At 42.0% G+C, this 17,569-nt stretch overlaps 2 protein-coding genes across 4 annotated transcripts in view; both read right to left on the bottom strand.

The window, feature by feature from the left end:
• Positions 1-1,653: 1,653 nt before the first annotated feature.
• On the bottom strand, positions 1,654-5,861 carry ssr4 (signal sequence receptor, delta). Its single transcript, XM_079524085.1, has 6 exons — positions 5,690-5,861; positions 5,324-5,442; positions 5,108-5,182; positions 4,433-4,522; positions 4,260-4,325; positions 1,654-2,363 (listed from the first exon to the last, which is right to left on the bottom strand). Exons 1-6 carry the CDS (start codon positions 5,739-5,741, stop codon positions 2,259-2,261), a joined length of 507 nt encoding a protein of 168 aa, XP_079380211.1. The 5' UTR covers positions 5,742-5,861; the 3' UTR covers positions 1,654-2,258.
• Positions 5,862-6,345: 484 nt separating this feature from the next.
• The window catches only part of LOC306941275 (rho GTPase-activating protein 4-like), a 14,062-nt gene continuing 2,838 nt past the window's right edge, over positions 6,346-17,569 (bottom strand). For all 3 annotated transcript variants that reach the window (XM_079526644.1, XM_079526643.1, XM_079526642.1), the window contains 19 exons: positions 17,340-17,502; positions 16,409-16,471; positions 16,045-16,173; positions 14,837-14,965; positions 13,731-13,952; positions 13,407-13,511; positions 11,937-12,116; positions 11,310-11,394; positions 11,056-11,083; positions 10,786-10,879; positions 10,432-10,492; positions 10,209-10,286; positions 9,892-10,020; positions 9,502-9,607; positions 8,831-9,058; positions 8,455-8,501; positions 8,143-8,338; positions 7,977-8,019; positions 6,346-7,781 (listed from right to left, as the gene is read on the bottom strand). In XM_079526644.1, the coding sequence (XP_079382770.1) occupies positions 7,656-7,781; positions 7,977-8,019; positions 8,143-8,338; positions 8,455-8,501; positions 8,831-9,058; positions 9,502-9,607; positions 9,892-10,020; positions 10,209-10,286; positions 10,432-10,492; positions 10,786-10,879; positions 11,056-11,083; positions 11,310-11,394; positions 11,937-12,116; positions 13,407-13,511; positions 13,731-13,952; positions 14,837-14,965; positions 16,045-16,173; positions 16,409-16,471; positions 17,340-17,502 (2,212 nt within the window). In that variant the 3' untranslated portion in view covers positions 6,346-7,655. The remainder of the gene's footprint in view (positions 7,782-7,976; positions 8,020-8,142; positions 8,339-8,454; positions 8,502-8,830; positions 9,059-9,501; positions 9,608-9,891; positions 10,021-10,208; positions 10,287-10,431; positions 10,493-10,785; positions 10,880-11,055; positions 11,084-11,309; positions 11,395-11,936; positions 12,117-13,406; positions 13,512-13,730; positions 13,953-14,836; positions 14,966-16,044; positions 16,174-16,408; positions 16,472-17,339; positions 17,503-17,569) is intronic.

Below are 17,569 nucleotides of genomic sequence, written 5' to 3' on the forward strand. Positions count from 1 at the left end.
AACAACACAAATCCTTGTATGACAAAATATTGGCATATAATATTTTCTGATTGGGGTCCACAGTTAACATGTTAATTTGTGTGACCACTAGCTGTCCCATGTTTGTGGATAGGTGACCACAGGATGAGGGAGGTCTGGCTGGATTCCCTCACGCTATTATGTCATTTTAAATTCAATCAATATGAAGGCCCCTTTTCCTCAATTTCCTTCATACTGTACATATGGAGTCACTTTCCAGGCAAGAACCAATCTTCAAGACAATAACACGTCGCATGGAGTTACAATACAGTTAAAAGAGAACAATAGATACAATAGATATGCTATCTGCCTGCATCGGTAGGGTGTCACACATAAACTACAGCATTGTGCTGGCAGAGCCAAAGAAAGTCATATGAGAAACTTCCCGTGTACTTTGTACATTATGTTGTGTATATGTGCACGTGTATCATGTTACACATAGTTGGAGCAGTTATGAGACTATGGTACAGTACACATTGTGGGTCCTAATGTACTCTTTAGTCTTTATGCAGCCACTGGTTCAGACTACATAAATAGAAATGCTAAGTTTAAAATCTATGCAACAACCAAGAGCCCCTTTATTGCCTAATAATGTGATAGAAATAAACTGGAATGAAGGGCCAGTGTGTAATAACAGAGGCCCATATGGTTATTATTCAATTTGTGACATTACATTTATAACAGATTTATGTTACTATACGATAGGCCAACTATAAATCCTTATAATAGCCATTTATAGTATCACTGCGAAATTAATATCACTGGCCCTTAACAAAAAGGGAAGGGGGCCGTGATAAAGAGCCTCTAGTGACACTACAAAAGCAACAGTGAGCTGCCACTATGTGTGCATTTGGCAGCACTGCAGCAAATCAGAATATTGCAATCCAAGATGCTACGGTGCCTCTATACTATAGACCAATTCTACAGTTTTATTTGCTTACTGCATGAAGAGAAAACTGAACACTTTGCTGCGTGTGAACTCTTGACGCCCGAGTCGTGTGTGTACCCCTCCTTTTGACATCTAGGCATACCAGTGGGGGAGCTTTTCACTGCCACCAAAGACAAAAATAGCACCCTATCTCCACTAACGGTGGAGTAAGATCTTCTCAGTTAACCCGTGATCATGTTTACACTTTACAGCAGCAGCAAAGCTACAGCACAATGTTGATCTTTACTGCCATCACAAATACACAATACTGTAGGAATTAGTGCTCCAAGATAGGCTAGAAACAAATATTTAACATTTGTCTAGCTTTAGGAAAATATTTCCCCTGAAAATGATGGCCCGATCGTCTTGGCTTATTTTCCCAAAGACAAATCAGTCAAAATTGGAACAAAAACAAAAACTGATGATTTATTATTTTGCTATTTACATTGCTATTTTAAGATTTAAGTAGATTCTACAAAAGTAAAAGAATAATAATAAAAAAAAAACCTTTATGGAATAGATGTGCATTTGGATCTAGAGGTCAGTTGGTCTGATCAATCATTTACTGAATTCCCCCAAAACGCGTGCAAAGAATGTGTTGCTATGGATCGACGGCTCGTTAACCTTCCTCTCTGCCTTGGAACAAGAAGAATTTATGGAAGAGCCAGTCTGTTGCTGGATTCTCTCACAAAGCCAAAACACAACAGTGGAAGAAAAACAGAGCATTTATTCAGTTCACCGCTATAACAATGTTAGGCCTATCCAGGCCAGCCAGTGCGGTCACATTTGTGATGATCACTAAACAACATTACAATGTCATAAAGAGAGGCGGAGATCTCCTGCTACTACTCAGATGTTCACCGTATCTGCAAAAATCCCAATCCATCCGACGGTCACCCACAGTGAAGAGAGCGTGGAGAAAACTGATGTCTGCATGTTCCTACTTCCCACAGACAGTAATTAGTGCAGGTCCATACCGTACTTAGCTTTAGGACATGACCACCTGTTTTTCTTTATTCGCCGTTGGGTTTACAGGACTGTTGCTGTATATTGTTCAGATTTTTACAAAAACAAAGACAAAATATCCTAAATTAATCTGTAAATTGACAAGACTGACAGCATACAGACACAGTCTGCTTGAATAAAAAAATTACAAAGATGTTTTGGCTCTGGCTCCTCATCTGAAAACAGAGTCGGTGGCCAAATTAAATAGATCTGCCACAATATTAGATGAGAAGACTGGCAGATAGGTTGCACCAGAATGCAGTCTTTAAAGATCCAGTGGTTACAATTATTCGACTTGGGGATCCTTCTATGCCTGAATGGTGCTCTTTGCGGTGAAAGCCAGATAGTAGACCAGAATACCAATGAGAGCAGCCAGAACCTCAGTCGACACCCATGGGCCATTCCAGGCACCCTGTTGTTGGATAGGAAAGACACCAAGATCAATACACCCCCGTGAAATGCAAATGAAAACAGAATCCAAGTTTAAAGTGCAATGTCCTGAATAAAAAGAACAACAAGTCCCTACAAGTCTAGGAAGAAAACAAATTACAACTGCACAACAAGCAACCAATGTTATTGTTGGACTATCTATAACTTACCACAGTCAACGTTTACGGGAGGGATCATTATCTTGAACATGTAAATGACACTAATTGGACACTTCCCCTCTTCCTGGAATTTGCCGAGATGATTTATCGCTTGCTTTACCACCTTAGATCTCGTTGACCAAATCCATAGAGCTTTACTCAAATGGCATGTGCACTTTTTAATTGCTTGTTTTATCCAATGGTAGACCAATTTTGTGAGGTTTATGCTAAAAGCATGTGCAGGTTTCTTTGTTTTTTTAAATGCAATGTTTACTTATGTGTAAAACTGCCTGTATTGTAGTATTGGATATTTTCACTGCCTCAGTTATATATATATACACACACAAGTCATCATTGCAAAACTGAAGCACCTTCTCAATTGACTCATCTGGTAAAATAAAGTGTAAAGAAAAAAAATTCTACATGAACCGTTAACACACATTTATGCACTTTGGGTAATAACATCATATCCTGTGTTTGTAAAACAAATGAGGACAACCCCTTGCAACTTCACATTACTGCCAGTGCCAACTCATGTGTTCAGAGTTGTTCAGGATACCATCCACATGCAGTTTAACCTTAGTCTTGGCCTTCTACTTTCATTTGGCTTTCAAGTGCATTACTTTTTTTTTGTTAGTGCAAGCAGATCGTGCAAGTACTGCGATTGGCTGGGTATGTATGTGTATGTATGTATGTATGTATCCTCCAACAGCCAATAAGGGACCACCATTCTTGGTGACACAACTAAGGTACAAGGTCAATAACGGGTCTAAAGGATTTAGAATAGCAGAGCTCTATGACCCAGAGCAGCAGTCGTACCCAGACAGAGCTCTATAGGGACTCAGAGCAGCAGTCGTACCCAGACAGAAACAGAGAGCTTTAGGACTCAGAGCAGCAGTCGTACCAGCAGTGGTGAGCGCACCTCATGGCACGCTCTGCGTGCACACAAGTAGGCCATACATGGCCTACTTGTGTGCAAGGCGCAAGTTGGCATCTCGACAGAGTTCTAGTTCTAGTTTCATGTCAATTTAGCCATAAATAAGTGAATTATCAGTAATGTTTAGGTGTTTTGTACAGTAAAAGTCAACTGTTTATTTTCAATATTGTAGTAATTTTGAGCTACATTCTACGTTATGATGGCAAGGTGCCATCTATGCACAAGGGCCTTGTGACAAGGCTATGTAAGCGATAAAGCATATTGATGTCCCAAAAATAGGAAATTAATGAATGAGGTAGGGAGGTACAGGGGCAGTTGATAATCGAGAAATCTGTGAAATTGTGTTTACAACCATGCAGAGACCAGCCTTTTCAGCTTGGCGTGTTTGAGAAGCAAACATTTTAATGTTGATTTTACAATAGCTACTGGGCTGGAGTAGCTTTTGAAAGTTATATACTGTCAGAATTAAAGTGTTACCTAGAGTTTAGCAGAGATCTGCATGGAAAAAATAAACGAATCAACAAGAACAAAACCGATTGACTATGAGTTGGTAGTCCAGTATTTTTTTGTAACCATGATCAGCGGCACTTTAGTTATCGGCCGTGAAGCTTGTTTTGATTAGAACCAGAATCTGGGGAAAGAAATTTGGACGGGTGCGGCCATCTTGTTTCCGGGTTCATGGCCCGTTTACCTGATCGCAAAGCAACCCAGTGCTAATCATATACAACCACGACGTAAATTAATCAATATAAACTCTTAAAAGACTCTGTCTAACCAGACTCACCCTGTGATCCACGTTGACGGAGAAGAGAGGCTGGATGGATGCTACATCCTCATTGTTTCTCTGGGCCTGGGACACATACAAATCAAAACCATCAGTCATAACGTAAAAGAGGGAGAAGCTTAGCTTTCCCAATTACACAAGTACAGTCCTCTGTACTCTGTATCAAAACCCACCTTGCGCAGCACACTGTAAGATTCCTCATCATAGAACTTGACCTGATAAGTTCCAGAGCTGGCCTTAATGTGAGGAAGGCTCCAAGACACCTGAGAAAAGTAGAATGGTATACATTGCCAGTTAGCCAGCAAACAATGCAGCATACTGTGTACATGTACACATACAGTCATTAGAGAGCCATACAAGTAGGGTTGGGATCTGGAGGAATCGGATCCAACATTGTGGAACCGGAATCGGTTCCATCACATTTTGGAACCGTTTCTGGAACCGGGTTTTAATCACACTGTCAGAGCTCGTATGTGGCCTTCACGACTGCTATGCAATTATTACAATAGCAGTGGTTCTCAAACTTTGAAATTTCAAGGACCACCATAACTTCCATTTGTTCCATGTGTACACTCTCGAGTTACAGACCTGTTGGGAACCCGGGAACCCCCCATACCCATAGGAGTCGTTAAAGCCTAGAGAAGCGTTAAGCCTTAAGGAATCGGACCATTAAGAGGTATTTGTTAAAAGAACAGGATTGATTGCTTGAAAAATGTATTTACAGTGTGTAGAGTAAGCACAGTTTGAGGAAAGCACAGGTCAATTATACAAGGTCTGCTAAGAGGAATCATCAAAATCCCAAAGGATCACAACCTACATAAAGTAAGTACAGAGCACCATCCTCATACCTGGTACTTGCCAACATCTTGGCCTCTTGTCACTGGGAACTGCCTTCCGTTGACATCAGCATACAGCGCCACACTCTGGTGAAAAAATGAATAAGCAGGGCATTCCGTTAATCATTCAGCAAACCTCAGTTCAGAGGGACACGTTGTTTAAGAAATGTCATGTACAGTTGAAATGATTACGGGTGTCGGTCGCATAATAATTAAACAAACAGTCACCTGCGCGCCGTTGGCACAGGCAAGGCTCAGTTCCACAATGAACACGGACTCGGAGGAGATGACAGCATCATTCGTAGTGTAGGCCGAGGGAGTGATCACTGGCTCTGTGCAGCTTTCCGCTGTACAGAAGGGAGAGAAAAAAAGAATAGAGCTTGTATTGCAATTTGCAAACTCACAACAAATAAATAAAAAAACCTTTTCCCTAATAAGTTTAAAGCCTTTAGCGGCACGCAGATAGATGGAATGGAAGTCAACTTAGCCCAGCCAAAGGGGGACGGTTTGGTTAGCTAAAAATGTATAGCAAGCATCGTAAAAACAAATTAAAAGACAACCAAAAGCAGCATTTTATCTACCGCACTGACTTACCCGAACAGGCGCACACTAGCAGCGCGAGGAAAGCGGCTATTATTCTGATCATGTTGACGGGCTGGTGTGTTGTTGTAGTCCCAGAAAGGTTCTTATGTCTGGAGTGGAGGAAAAGAAGTGAATGAAGTCCACCTCAGCTATCCGCCGGTGCGCTGTAATGACGTGTACGTACCGTGGTGACGCAAAGCATTCTGGGAAGACGGCGCCGATAATAGCAGATCTCGAAGCTCACAGCGCGTGGCGGAAGCGACGTGCTGTGAGCTTATAGATCTGCTTTTTTCCCCCAGAGCGCTACACCGTCGTGCGTTTAGAGCGAGCTTCTTGACACGTCATCATAAAATTAGAAATATGCCGTTCTTATTTATTTATATTGTATAGTTTAGTATAGTATTGTATAGTTTATATATTATACACACAGTCTCACACACACACACACACACACACACACACACACACACACACACACACACACACACACACACACATACACACACACACACACACACACACACACACACACAGTTACTTACCCAATATAGGAATATACCCTACGGCCTACTGGGCCTAGTAACATTTGATTTAAAATGTAATTAATATTAGGCAATATCATTCTAGATATTCCCATTCTTTTTTTATTTACAAACATCCATAAGGCCTACTTCATCATGTAATTTGAATGGAGTAATTGACGTTAATTAAACCATTTAAAAGTCTATCTCAAAATATTGTAAAACACTGTTGCGTTCATTGTATCAGAATGGTTTATTTGATGTAAAGCTGTACAGAACATTATTCGTGTTGACTGGAAAATGCATAAAAAAGATATCTCCATTGGAGGGCGAAGACGAAACTGACCACATAATTCACAGTTTGCCCTCTCAGTATGACTCCATAATTTTTTCCAAACAAGTGGTAAAACTGTGTGTGTGTGTGTGTGTGTGTGTGTGTGTGTGTGTGTGTGTGTGTGTGTGTGTGTGTGTGTGTGTGTGTGTGTGTGTGTGCGCGCTCGCTCGTGCGTGCCTGCCTGCGTGTGCGTGTATGTGTGCAGGCACATTATGTGCCACCCGTGTGTTTGTCTGGGAGGTGGACATAGAAGTGTATGAGGGCATTTCAAGGTCCAATGAGCAAAGCAAATTAATTTGCTAGTGGCATTAATTAAAATTGGTCTGTCTGCACTGATTAACAGTGCTAGCTTACATGAAGGACAGCACAGGCACAGAATCAAGTTGAACACAATACAAGCTACAAACACTTCATGTCAAATAATTTCACATATACAAAATCAGTAAATAAAAGTATAAAAACATAGATCCATAGCCTCTTGCTAGCCTACTCTTTAGGCACATATTGCACTGTCAACTGACATGCTGTACATTGTACAAAACACTAACAAAAGGCTTCTCAGTATGAATGAACTCGTGTCCAACCGGAATAGCTCATAGTCTCAGTCTGTCTGAACAGACATGTCCAGCGAGGTGATTGTCAGCGCTCTCAGCCTTCAAACTGCCCATGGATGCTGACACTAGTACACACACATTCAAATCCTTTTCCTATTTTATATAATCCATCCACTGTCTGACAGAAAACTTGCATCTCCATATTTCATCTATATTTTTGAAACAAATCAATGCCCTATTATGTCATACTTTATCGTATGATCGTCACACAAAAATAGTGAAAACATCCCTAGTTTGTAGATCGGCTTCTTGTATAGCTATTTCTTTAAGATTAACAGTTTCGCCTATAATGACATGCCCAAAACAGGGACGCCAGGTTGAAAGTGGTTTAACTGTGTCCATGGGTTTTTATAAATATGTCATTAAACCATTGAAAAGTAGTACCAAAAGCTTTTGACAAAATAATAACTACTTTGGATCCGTTGGAACACGGGTTCAAGGTTTCCGACGGCGCCGATATGATCCATTCAACCAAGTCGTCTTTCCATTTTTCTGCTGGTCTAAACTGACTAAACTGCCCTGCGCCTCCCTTTTTTCAGGAAAGGTAGCATGACGTGAGAGGAGGAGGAGGGATCCTGTAGTGCTTTCTTAGAGAGCAGCTCCTTGAAGACAGAGTTCATCTGACGACAGACCTCCTGTGAGATGAAACAAAGCACATTGAAGATGGAGAGGAAAGATACAAGGCTCTGTGTCTCCTCTGCACTGCATGCCCCACATCCACTGAACCTCTAATTACGCTTCACTTAATGAGTTTGATAATAGCAACAATGTTCTGTGGACAGTCATTATGAGAAAAGTAATTTTGAAACTAAATATGAAAGAAGCCAGACCTTGTCAACAGTGATATCTTCCGAGGGAGAGAGGTCCTGGGCCCTTTTTGAAGACAATAGGTGGAGATAAAAAAAAAAGGCCTGTTAAAAAGATTTGTTAAAAATCCATACTGTTTCTTTACTGATCACGAATCAGTTGACGAACTGTCTAATCTGGCTCACTTACTCTCTCCATATGAAGCCAAGGGACTTGGCCCGTGGGGGCTTGCCCTGTGAAGCCATGGAAGGCGTTAGCATGAACTTTACACTTTGAGCAATAATGATCGCTGGTAAGAGTGGTGGTGAGATGACTCTAGAGTTGCTCTGGTCTGCGGAAGCCCTCCTGGTGGTGTTTTGGTCAGTCATGGTTCCTGTTTCCAAATCTGTAGCACGGTATAAAAAAAATAAGTTTACTATTACTGAGACACACGATTTGTGAAGACAGTAACTGTCAGGGCTTCAGCATATGCACCAAATGACTTATTTGTACCATCTTTACCGTGGGTGTTTTCTGCCTCTCCATCTCCCTCTTCTGTGTTGGCATCACTGAAAAGATGATATAAAAACAATAATAAAACAATAAAATAAATAAATAAGTTTTCTCTCTCTCTCTCTCTCTCTCTCTCTCTCTCTCACACACACACACACACACACACACACACACACACACACACACACACACACACACACACACACACACACACACACACACACACACACACACACACACACACACACACACACACACACACACACACACACACACACACAATCCTATATGATCAAGAGTGATTTTTACAATGAAGTGTCTCTATACAAATATATGTAATATCCGTATCTGTGTTTGCAGATGTACAACATGTATCTTATCTCACCCGTCATCATGTTCCCGTGTCATACATGTCTCATAAACAGGTCCCTGTACCTCAGCCTGGCTGGGGAAGATGCTTTCATGTTGGAGGATTAGGTTCTTGATCAAGTTATTGATCTGACCCTGCAGGGTGACCACGTTGTCATCGAGGGCACTTCGTACCAGACTGGGGCCAAAACACACAGCCAGGTTGTACGGCTGCATCATGTTCTCATCACTGTACTGGGACACACTGGGTGGAGAAGAAGGAACCATGGTTATTATAGTTTAAAAAAAAATTTACTTCATGTTTTCAATTTCAAGGGGTTTGATAGTTTAGTTTAGTTTTTATTTTGTGAAAGAGCTTAGCTTTAGTTGAGTTTTTATTAGATTTAGAGATCGTCAACCGAACTCGTCAACTGCTTGATCTGCATTCAATCCCTCTGTTCTTAATCCATTTCCATTCTCTCTCTTCCTACATTTCCCATGATGCATTTCAAAGGCATCACAACTTCGGCGACGTTTCAGACACATAGAAAACTACTCGGTTTTATCACTGCTAATGGAACGTTAATAGCAATGTATCGATAATTGTGAGTGTCCTTTTAAGCAAAAGGTTCCAAGTTCACCTTAACAATTGAGTAAAATTAATGTCTTTTAAAAAATATTTAAATGCTGAATTGTTACATCACTCACTGATGGAGGAATGCAAACAGGTATCTCAGTACAACAGTCAGAGGCTCAGGGTAGGATGAGATGACCGTTTTGAGATGAGCTGCTCTCTCAGCCTTCTCATCTAGTTCTGTGAAAGGAAAACACAGAAGGGAGATACATTAAGAGATTCAAGCTGCCGTTGAAAACCATGCACCCACAGGCACACGCACCTGCACATACTACATACAGACGTATGGCTCATTTATATTTCGATGCATATTTATGTCAAAACCTTTTTCACTTGTTTGCCTGGGACCCAAAAAAGTGAAAAACAATCTTTGAATTTGTTTTTAATTCATGAAATGTTTTTATTTTAATAATATTAATTAAAAAACAAAATGTAGGAAACAAAACACATTTATTAAGCCTTACGGGAATGTTCCAGGAGCTGGCCGGTGCTGTCAATAGGGAATAAGGGCTTCTCCAAGCTTCTGAAATAAAGCTTCAACACTCCAGCCACAGAATCCAGGGAACAATCCCTCTCAGCCAGCGGGTCCTCTCCTGTAAGAGAAGCCCACAACACACTGTCCCACATTATTAATGCTCTTCAGAAAGGGTACCGGTATACTAGGGTTGATTCTGTGAGCGCACAAACACACGCACGCACGCACGCACGCACGCACGCACGCACGCACGCACGCACGCACGCGCGCGCGCGCGCACACACACACACACACACACACACACACCTCGCTCAAAGGCATCCCTTAGGCTGTTGACATCCAATTGGGACCCTGGCACCCTGAAGATCCCCTCGTGGTGAAGACCTGAAATTATGGACGGATGGATGGATGGGTGGAAGGAAGGGAGGGCATATATTAACCAAATTAAAATAATACACGCATGACACAAGTTATTGAGATACAGCACTGACGACACTGTATCACTGTTGTCTGTTGTCAGTTGACTCACCATTGAGGTTGATGAATCGAACACAGCTCTCCACAACCAGTGGAATTTGTTGTCCAGATGCCTAAATGAAAAGAACAAGTTATCAACTTAAGAGATAAAGGGAGTCAGTCTGCAGGAGAAGGGATAGACCTTAACCCTTTATTCATGTGCTAGTACAAGAAATGACTGACGTTTCAATCTTCCTAATTAAAGTACTTATATAATATAATGTATATAATATAATAATAATATGAGAAAAGGCAAAATAAATTAAATAAATGGACAGCTAGACCAAAACAAAACATAAAGTAGGATGTTTAACTGTGACAGTATATACTGTATGATTGAATGTGCTATGTGTTACCTCCAACTTACCTGTATGAAGGACAGCATATCCCCACTGAAAAGTTTGTGATTGTGAGTCAACTTGCAACTGGAGTGAATTCTTCTCATAGACTTTCTGTTGGTTCTGCAGGATGATACAGTATACCATGCAGTCACTACAGTGTGTATATATATTTTATATATATATACAGTATATATATGGAGTAATATACTCACATACTCATTTTACAATACCAAATGTATTTTATGTTTTACAATATCTCTTTCAAACAACTCCACAGAAGCATAATTCAGCTGTACCTGGGTTGATGGTCCTTTGTTACTACAGCTAGGAAGAAGAAAAATGAGAGATGCAGAATTAGCTGTTATAAAGGGAAATAACGGTGTTAAAGTCAGACACTGTTGTTTTGGTTTTAAAAAAAAAGGAACAACAATTTACTACTGACATGTCCGTACAATGAGTTCACTGCAGTCAAGCTGAACAATGGGGTTCAGTGTTTTTGCCTTGCTGTACAACTACCCTATGTAAGAATTGCAGAAGTGATTATTGGTACCTTTTTCCACAGCCACTTTAAGCAAGTCATGTTTGGCTTTCAGTTTGGAAACCAGAGAGCTGTCTACCAGGTACTCTTTTACTCCCTGCAAAAGAAGTCAGCATTTCAAAGTCATTATAATGATTATTTATTAGATATTATTAGATATTTGAAGGTACATATGTCCATTGAACGTTCATTCAAAGTCACTGTTGTCGTGCAATCGTCATTTATGGCTTGTGTCATCACCACTATTTGTCCCAATTACACCATGTAATATAACACAGTTATTCTCCCCCTGACCTCACAGTGAGGTCAGGGGACCTCCAGGGGTCATTGAAGGTGTTCCAGGGGGTCCCCAGCAATATGAGGAACAGTTTAAACACCAGCTATTCGGAAACAGCCGATCTACAAGCTCATGAAGCATTTTGATGTGATGCGTTGTGTGCTTGCGAATCTGCCATTTCCGAAACATTTAGCTAAATCTTGACTTGTCCACTCTTATGGTAGTCCCGTGGCATAAAATATTTTCAAATGGAAGTCCACGGCTGCATACATATCAAGTTGGGTTCGAGAACCCCTGCTGTACAGTAGTACATTACCACCAGATGATAATCTATGAGGTTTAGTACTACTGTGTGGACTCACAGTGACGTAGAGATGTTCTGCTTCTTGTAGATTGGCTCTCCGTTGAGCCACACTCGGCCTACTGGCTAGGTTCTCAGCACTGCCTTCCAGAGCTGAGCTGCTGGCTCCGCTGGGCTCCAGGTCATCGTCACAGATGCTTTCCAACAGGAAAGCGTGACGTGTCAGCAAGCATTTATGAGCCTGGGTCACATCAGGAGAAAGGACGGTGAGAAACAAATGGAACTGGACCATCACCGAGAAGGAATGGATCTGTGGGAAGTGTCACTCTTGACTCAAGTCATGCAAAATCAAACTGTTGGAGTGTGTTCTGTCCCAAGTCCATATTATTCCACAACTCATCAGATGGAATACAAACAGATCTTTTCTGGGAGTGAGGTTGAGAAAATACTAATGCAAATTCGGCCCCCACTCCTTGGGGTGTTATCCGTGCACATACATGAAATTTGGTGGTTCAGAACTGCTTTAGAAATGGGGGCTGTGCCGCTGTGGCCAAATACAGTCTCAGTTTGGGGGGTTCTTTGACATGAAAATGTTTGACAACCACTGCTTTATGGCTCGTACACACTGCCCGATATTTGCTCCGATTATGCTGTCGGGGACCATTTTTGGCGCTCGCCGACAAAACCCTCGATCTGACGCAAGATCGGGCTTTGATCGCCGAGGTTTTGCTCGCTGTGTGTGAAAGGCTCTGCGAGAAGATATAGCGCCGATAAAAGCGCTCACCGATGCCTTCCCGACTGTTTCTGAATAACAAGCAGGTTTGATATTTGGCTCTCTCGCCGACTAGACCGCGTCCCGAGAAGGCCATATTACAGCCAATGAGAGCACAGGACAGCTGTGCTCACTCACTGACTCTGTCTGTCTGTCTGTCTGTCTGTCTGTCTGTCTGTCTGTCTGTCTGTCTGTCTGTCTGTCTGTCTGTCTGTCTGTCTGTCTGTCTGTCTGTCGACTATAGATGATAATGATAATATATATAACCTTTATTCCTTGGGTAAATCCCTGTGTATTAGCGCAATGTTGCTGTTAAATAGTCTATAAAACCAACGCATTTCACTTGAATAATGTTGATAAAACCGCATCGGAATCACATATGGAGAGAGTCATTTAATGAAAATCAAGATGAGAGATGCGTCCTGTGTCGGTCTCGCGCTTGTATCACGGTATCCTGCACGTGCGTGAGATGTCAAAATGAATTGGAATAAAAAACAAAATAATGATGAGGCCTATATCGGGTCTGGACCGCATCTTGGTGAACTCTTGCAGTGTGTGATGCCTAGTCGGTGACTAGTGTGAAAGCCACACAGATATAATGGCAGTCGATTTAAAAATAAGACTCCTGTAGTGTGAAATACATAACGATCTGATGACTCTCCGACAACTTTAAAACTCCTACAGTGTGTAGGTGTAGGGGCCATGCTTTAGGGGGATTGCAGTGCAACAACAGTGTGGTGGCATAGCAGTGAGATGTACCTCTTCAGTTTCCTGGGTGACTGCAGTCAGTCTGGCCTGGATCTGTTCGTATCGGCTCTCCAGCTCACTTCTCATCTCACACTCACCCGCACTCACCTCTGACACCTGAACGCAAACAGGAAGGGGAGACTGAGCATATAGTATACAGTATTTCATAATCAGACGCACTCACGTGCTTGTGCAATGTGCATGAATACACACATTTGCACGCATGCATGCACACACCACAGACATACAGTACACACACATCAAAAACAATACTAATATTAACCTATAGCCTATGGAAGCGCACACGTACAGCACACACACATGCTGCAGCTGTACCTGGTCACCATCGTGAGGCAGGTAGGGGAACCGTTGGGGCATGCAGAAGATGTTTTGGTGGGCCTCCAGCAGGTGGTCTCTGTCCTGCTTCTCGTCCAGCCCGTTCACGGTCCCTTGGAGCTGCTGCAGGCCCGTGTCCAGGTTGTGTTGAGCCCGCGAGCGGCTGGACAGGTAGGCCCTCATCACACGGCCCAGGGTGAGGTGGTACCCCGCGTCTGCACACTGAAGTGAATGCATAGCACTGGTGTTATTTCCTTACTAGTCTCTCAAGACAGACTGTTGACTCAGACAGAGGTCGCTGTTTTCCCGTTATTTGCTGATGGGATTCTCAGATTGTTTCATTACAAACTAGAGAGCGGCCAAAAAGTGGCCAATTCCGTTTGATACAAAGCCACGGAAGTGCCGCCTCAAAAGGAATGCTGCAGGGTGCCTCATTGGGATAGACAGTCGCAACTAGAAGTTCTCAAAAACACATTTCTGTAGAATGGTTTTTGGGAAGAATATTCCAGTTAAAGAACCACTTCACCACTTTTCAACATATCTTCATATAATTGGTCCTGTTCACGATAAAATAGCACAATCTTTTTCTACTCGGTCTGTGTCTCATAGGAGGGCTGTGCGCAGTTTAGAAACCCGTCCACCAGGGACATCATCGATGGGGAATCCAAGCTAATAGACACGGCAGGCTTTCTATTCCTGAAAAGTTGCAATGCGAAAATGGAAGCCATCGTTCTCACGATAATAAAACCTAAACATTTTTTTAATCTTGTTAAAAAAATCTGCCTAACAAGGTTTCTGAATTGTCCACAGCCCTCCGATGAGACACAGAAAGAAAATGGTGGTAATTTATCATGAACATTAGTGAGGACCAATTACATGATTGAAGATAGGTTGAAATGTGGTCCTTTAAAGATGATGTCAAAAATAACATTTGTTTAATTCAAACAATTTACACGGTATGTCATTATATCAAATGTTATTTTTTATATAAAAAATAACATGTGCAATTTAGAAAGTTACACAGAATGGCTTTAAATGAATGCAGGACTTTAAGGTGTATGGGTATATTAAGGGCTGAGGCTGTGAAGCTGATATGAGTTACTCACCTCTATGATACTGGAGATGTCTTGGACGTAGTACTTGTTCATGGATGCGTTGGCTGCTGCCAGGTTGAGGAGGTACTCATTACGGGCCTTGGTGCATTTCTGACGGATCTCCTGGACCTTCCCCTGTCTCTGTTATATACAGTAGTACATGGTCAACACGGGTCAGCCATGAAAGAACAATTAAATACACTATACAAGTCTGTGTGGTGGGTAATGGTTAGGTAATGTTTAATGAAAAGTGGGCCTGAATACTATTAACTAAAACGTTTGTATATTGTGTATAGTATCATTTCATATACAGTATAGGAAGCAAAGCATAATGTAGTCTATAAGTGTGAGACGCAACCCCTAACTTCTCTGTGTATTAAGGGCAGTTCCCCGCTGCTGCTGCCTCCTAGTTAGGATGGGTTAAATGCAGAGGACACAAATGAACAATGGCAAATAGTCCAAAACAACTAACGGGGACTCAATTATTATTACAATTATATATTGATCTCATGACATAATAAGTGAACATGAGAATTATCAGGAAATGCGACTAAAAAAGATTCTGAGAAAGCAGAGAAAAGCCCGATTTATGTTTCGTTGCATGTAGCAGAGCTTTCGTTTCTGGTGTGAACTTTTTCAATAGAAGGGGTGAGGAAGCTCTGTCTGTGTGGTAGGGTTACGATAGTAACCACATCCGCTGCTGAAGTGCCACCTGCTTTAAAATAGACGCCCATGGTGCAATAGAAAGTAGAAAGTTTGACTTTCAATGTAGAATGTTAGTGATTATGAAACTAGTTACGTAGGGAGACTGGTAGGGAGAGAAAGAACGAGAGTGAATACACTATATTATATATTATAATCGGAGACTAGACTATTTGACATTCAATGTTCTTTTTCCACAAATGAGTCTTGAAAAATGGGGGTCGTCTTATTATCAGAGTTGTCTTAATACAGTATACTGCAACAGTGAGCATTTACTCAGAGAGTTCTTGAATAAAGGCAGAGATCTTTAATGAACCCTATATACTTAGTTGACAGGGGTCTCCCCGTGTTCTATACTACAGATCACTTTTAAGCTTTTCTCTCCTGCATTGTGGTCACAAGGGTAAGGATGACTAACATCCTTTTGCTACAGGGAGAGGTGGTTATGTGTGTCGATTATTTGCACATACTACGTGACATGTGTGCATCCGTTATTTGTCATAGTAAAGGTTGTTTACTTTTCCAATTAGTTTCTCCACTTTCCTGGCGGCACTCTGCTTCTGTTTTTCTTCCATCTTTTCTGCCTCCTTCAGCTTCCCTTCTGCACTCGCATACTCTGAGTGGTACTGGTAGTATGTCCTCCATGCCTGCACACACACACACACACACACACGCACACACACACACACACACACACACACACACACACACACACACACACACACACACACACACACACACACACACACACATACACACACACACACACACACACACACACATTATGTACAGTAATATACACACACCCACATGCTGTAATTATTATTTTTAAAGTGCTTATTAAAGTGGAAAGATGTTTTGGGTAATTCATTTCCCACGTACAGTCTGTAGTTCTGTGGTGACCTTCAGTAGTCCATCCTGTAACTGGGTGCAGACGTCCTTACTCTGTAAACACGCAGGACAGACCAAACAACACGGAACGAGTGAGATAAGGATACTGCAGGGAAAGACCGCGGAGAGACGGAATACACTGATGAGGTCGAGAGGTGCATAAGGGACAGAAACCAAGCTGTGAAACATTTGTGTTATTATTGGGGGCTTTTTATGAGTCTTTCATACTAGGACAGGTATACAGGGTAGAGAGACAGTAAACAGTAGCGTAGGGGATGCCACGCAGCAAATGGCCCGGGACAGCTGAATCAAACAGGGACTGTCTGTCAGGCTTGAGTCCATGTGGTATGTGTGCACTAACCATTCAGTTGTCGGGTCACCCCAAAATGAGACCAATTTGAACCAAAGACCACCCTGGTAAATACACTATGCACACAGAATAACTCCCTACTTCCTTCACAGGTGTTACCGGTAATACTAATTAAGGCTCTGTTCCATTTAGTGTACAGACAGTCATTCTCAAATGTTTTAATTTCAAGGACCCCCATAACTCTCAGAGTTACATACCCGTACGGGGCCATTTGGTTGCATTTATGTATGAAAGGTGCTATACAAATAAAGTTTATTATTAGTACTCAAGGACACTTTGAGACCCACTGGTGTAGCAGAGTGTTTCCAGTGAGCCAACGTACATGCACAATAGTATAGAGGGCTAAAACTGCCATATCTAAAAGCACCCCAACCTGTTTGACTAGAATGGAACAGAGCCTTAATTAGTATCATCGGTAACACCTGTGAAGGAAGTAGGGAAGGGGCCCGGAAGTAGGACAAGTTATTCTGTGTGCATAGTATAGAACCTATTACATTGCAAGTGATACAGTGTTTCACCCCGTGTGAAGTGCTTATGTAAGTAGTACCGTACCTTCCTGGCCAGACGCTGCGTGTACTCCAAGCAGTGTGTGAGTGGCTGGATCAGAAGGTTACTGCAGCTCTCACTCAGCCCGCTGTGCCCCCGAATCTCCTGACGATTCTGGGTCAACAGGGTCAGCCAGACCTGAGCCACTGAATGACCGCCAGGGTCCTTCCTAGTGTAGGCCAAAGGAAGAAAGGAGACAACTTCATTAAAGCCTAATTTAAACACAAGTTTTTGGT

The sequence above is a fragment of the Electrona antarctica genome (assembly GCF_951216825.1).
Source record: "Electrona antarctica genome assembly, chromosome: 2".
Classification (NCBI taxonomy): Eukaryota; Metazoa; Chordata; class Actinopteri; order Myctophiformes; family Myctophidae; genus Electrona; species Electrona antarctica.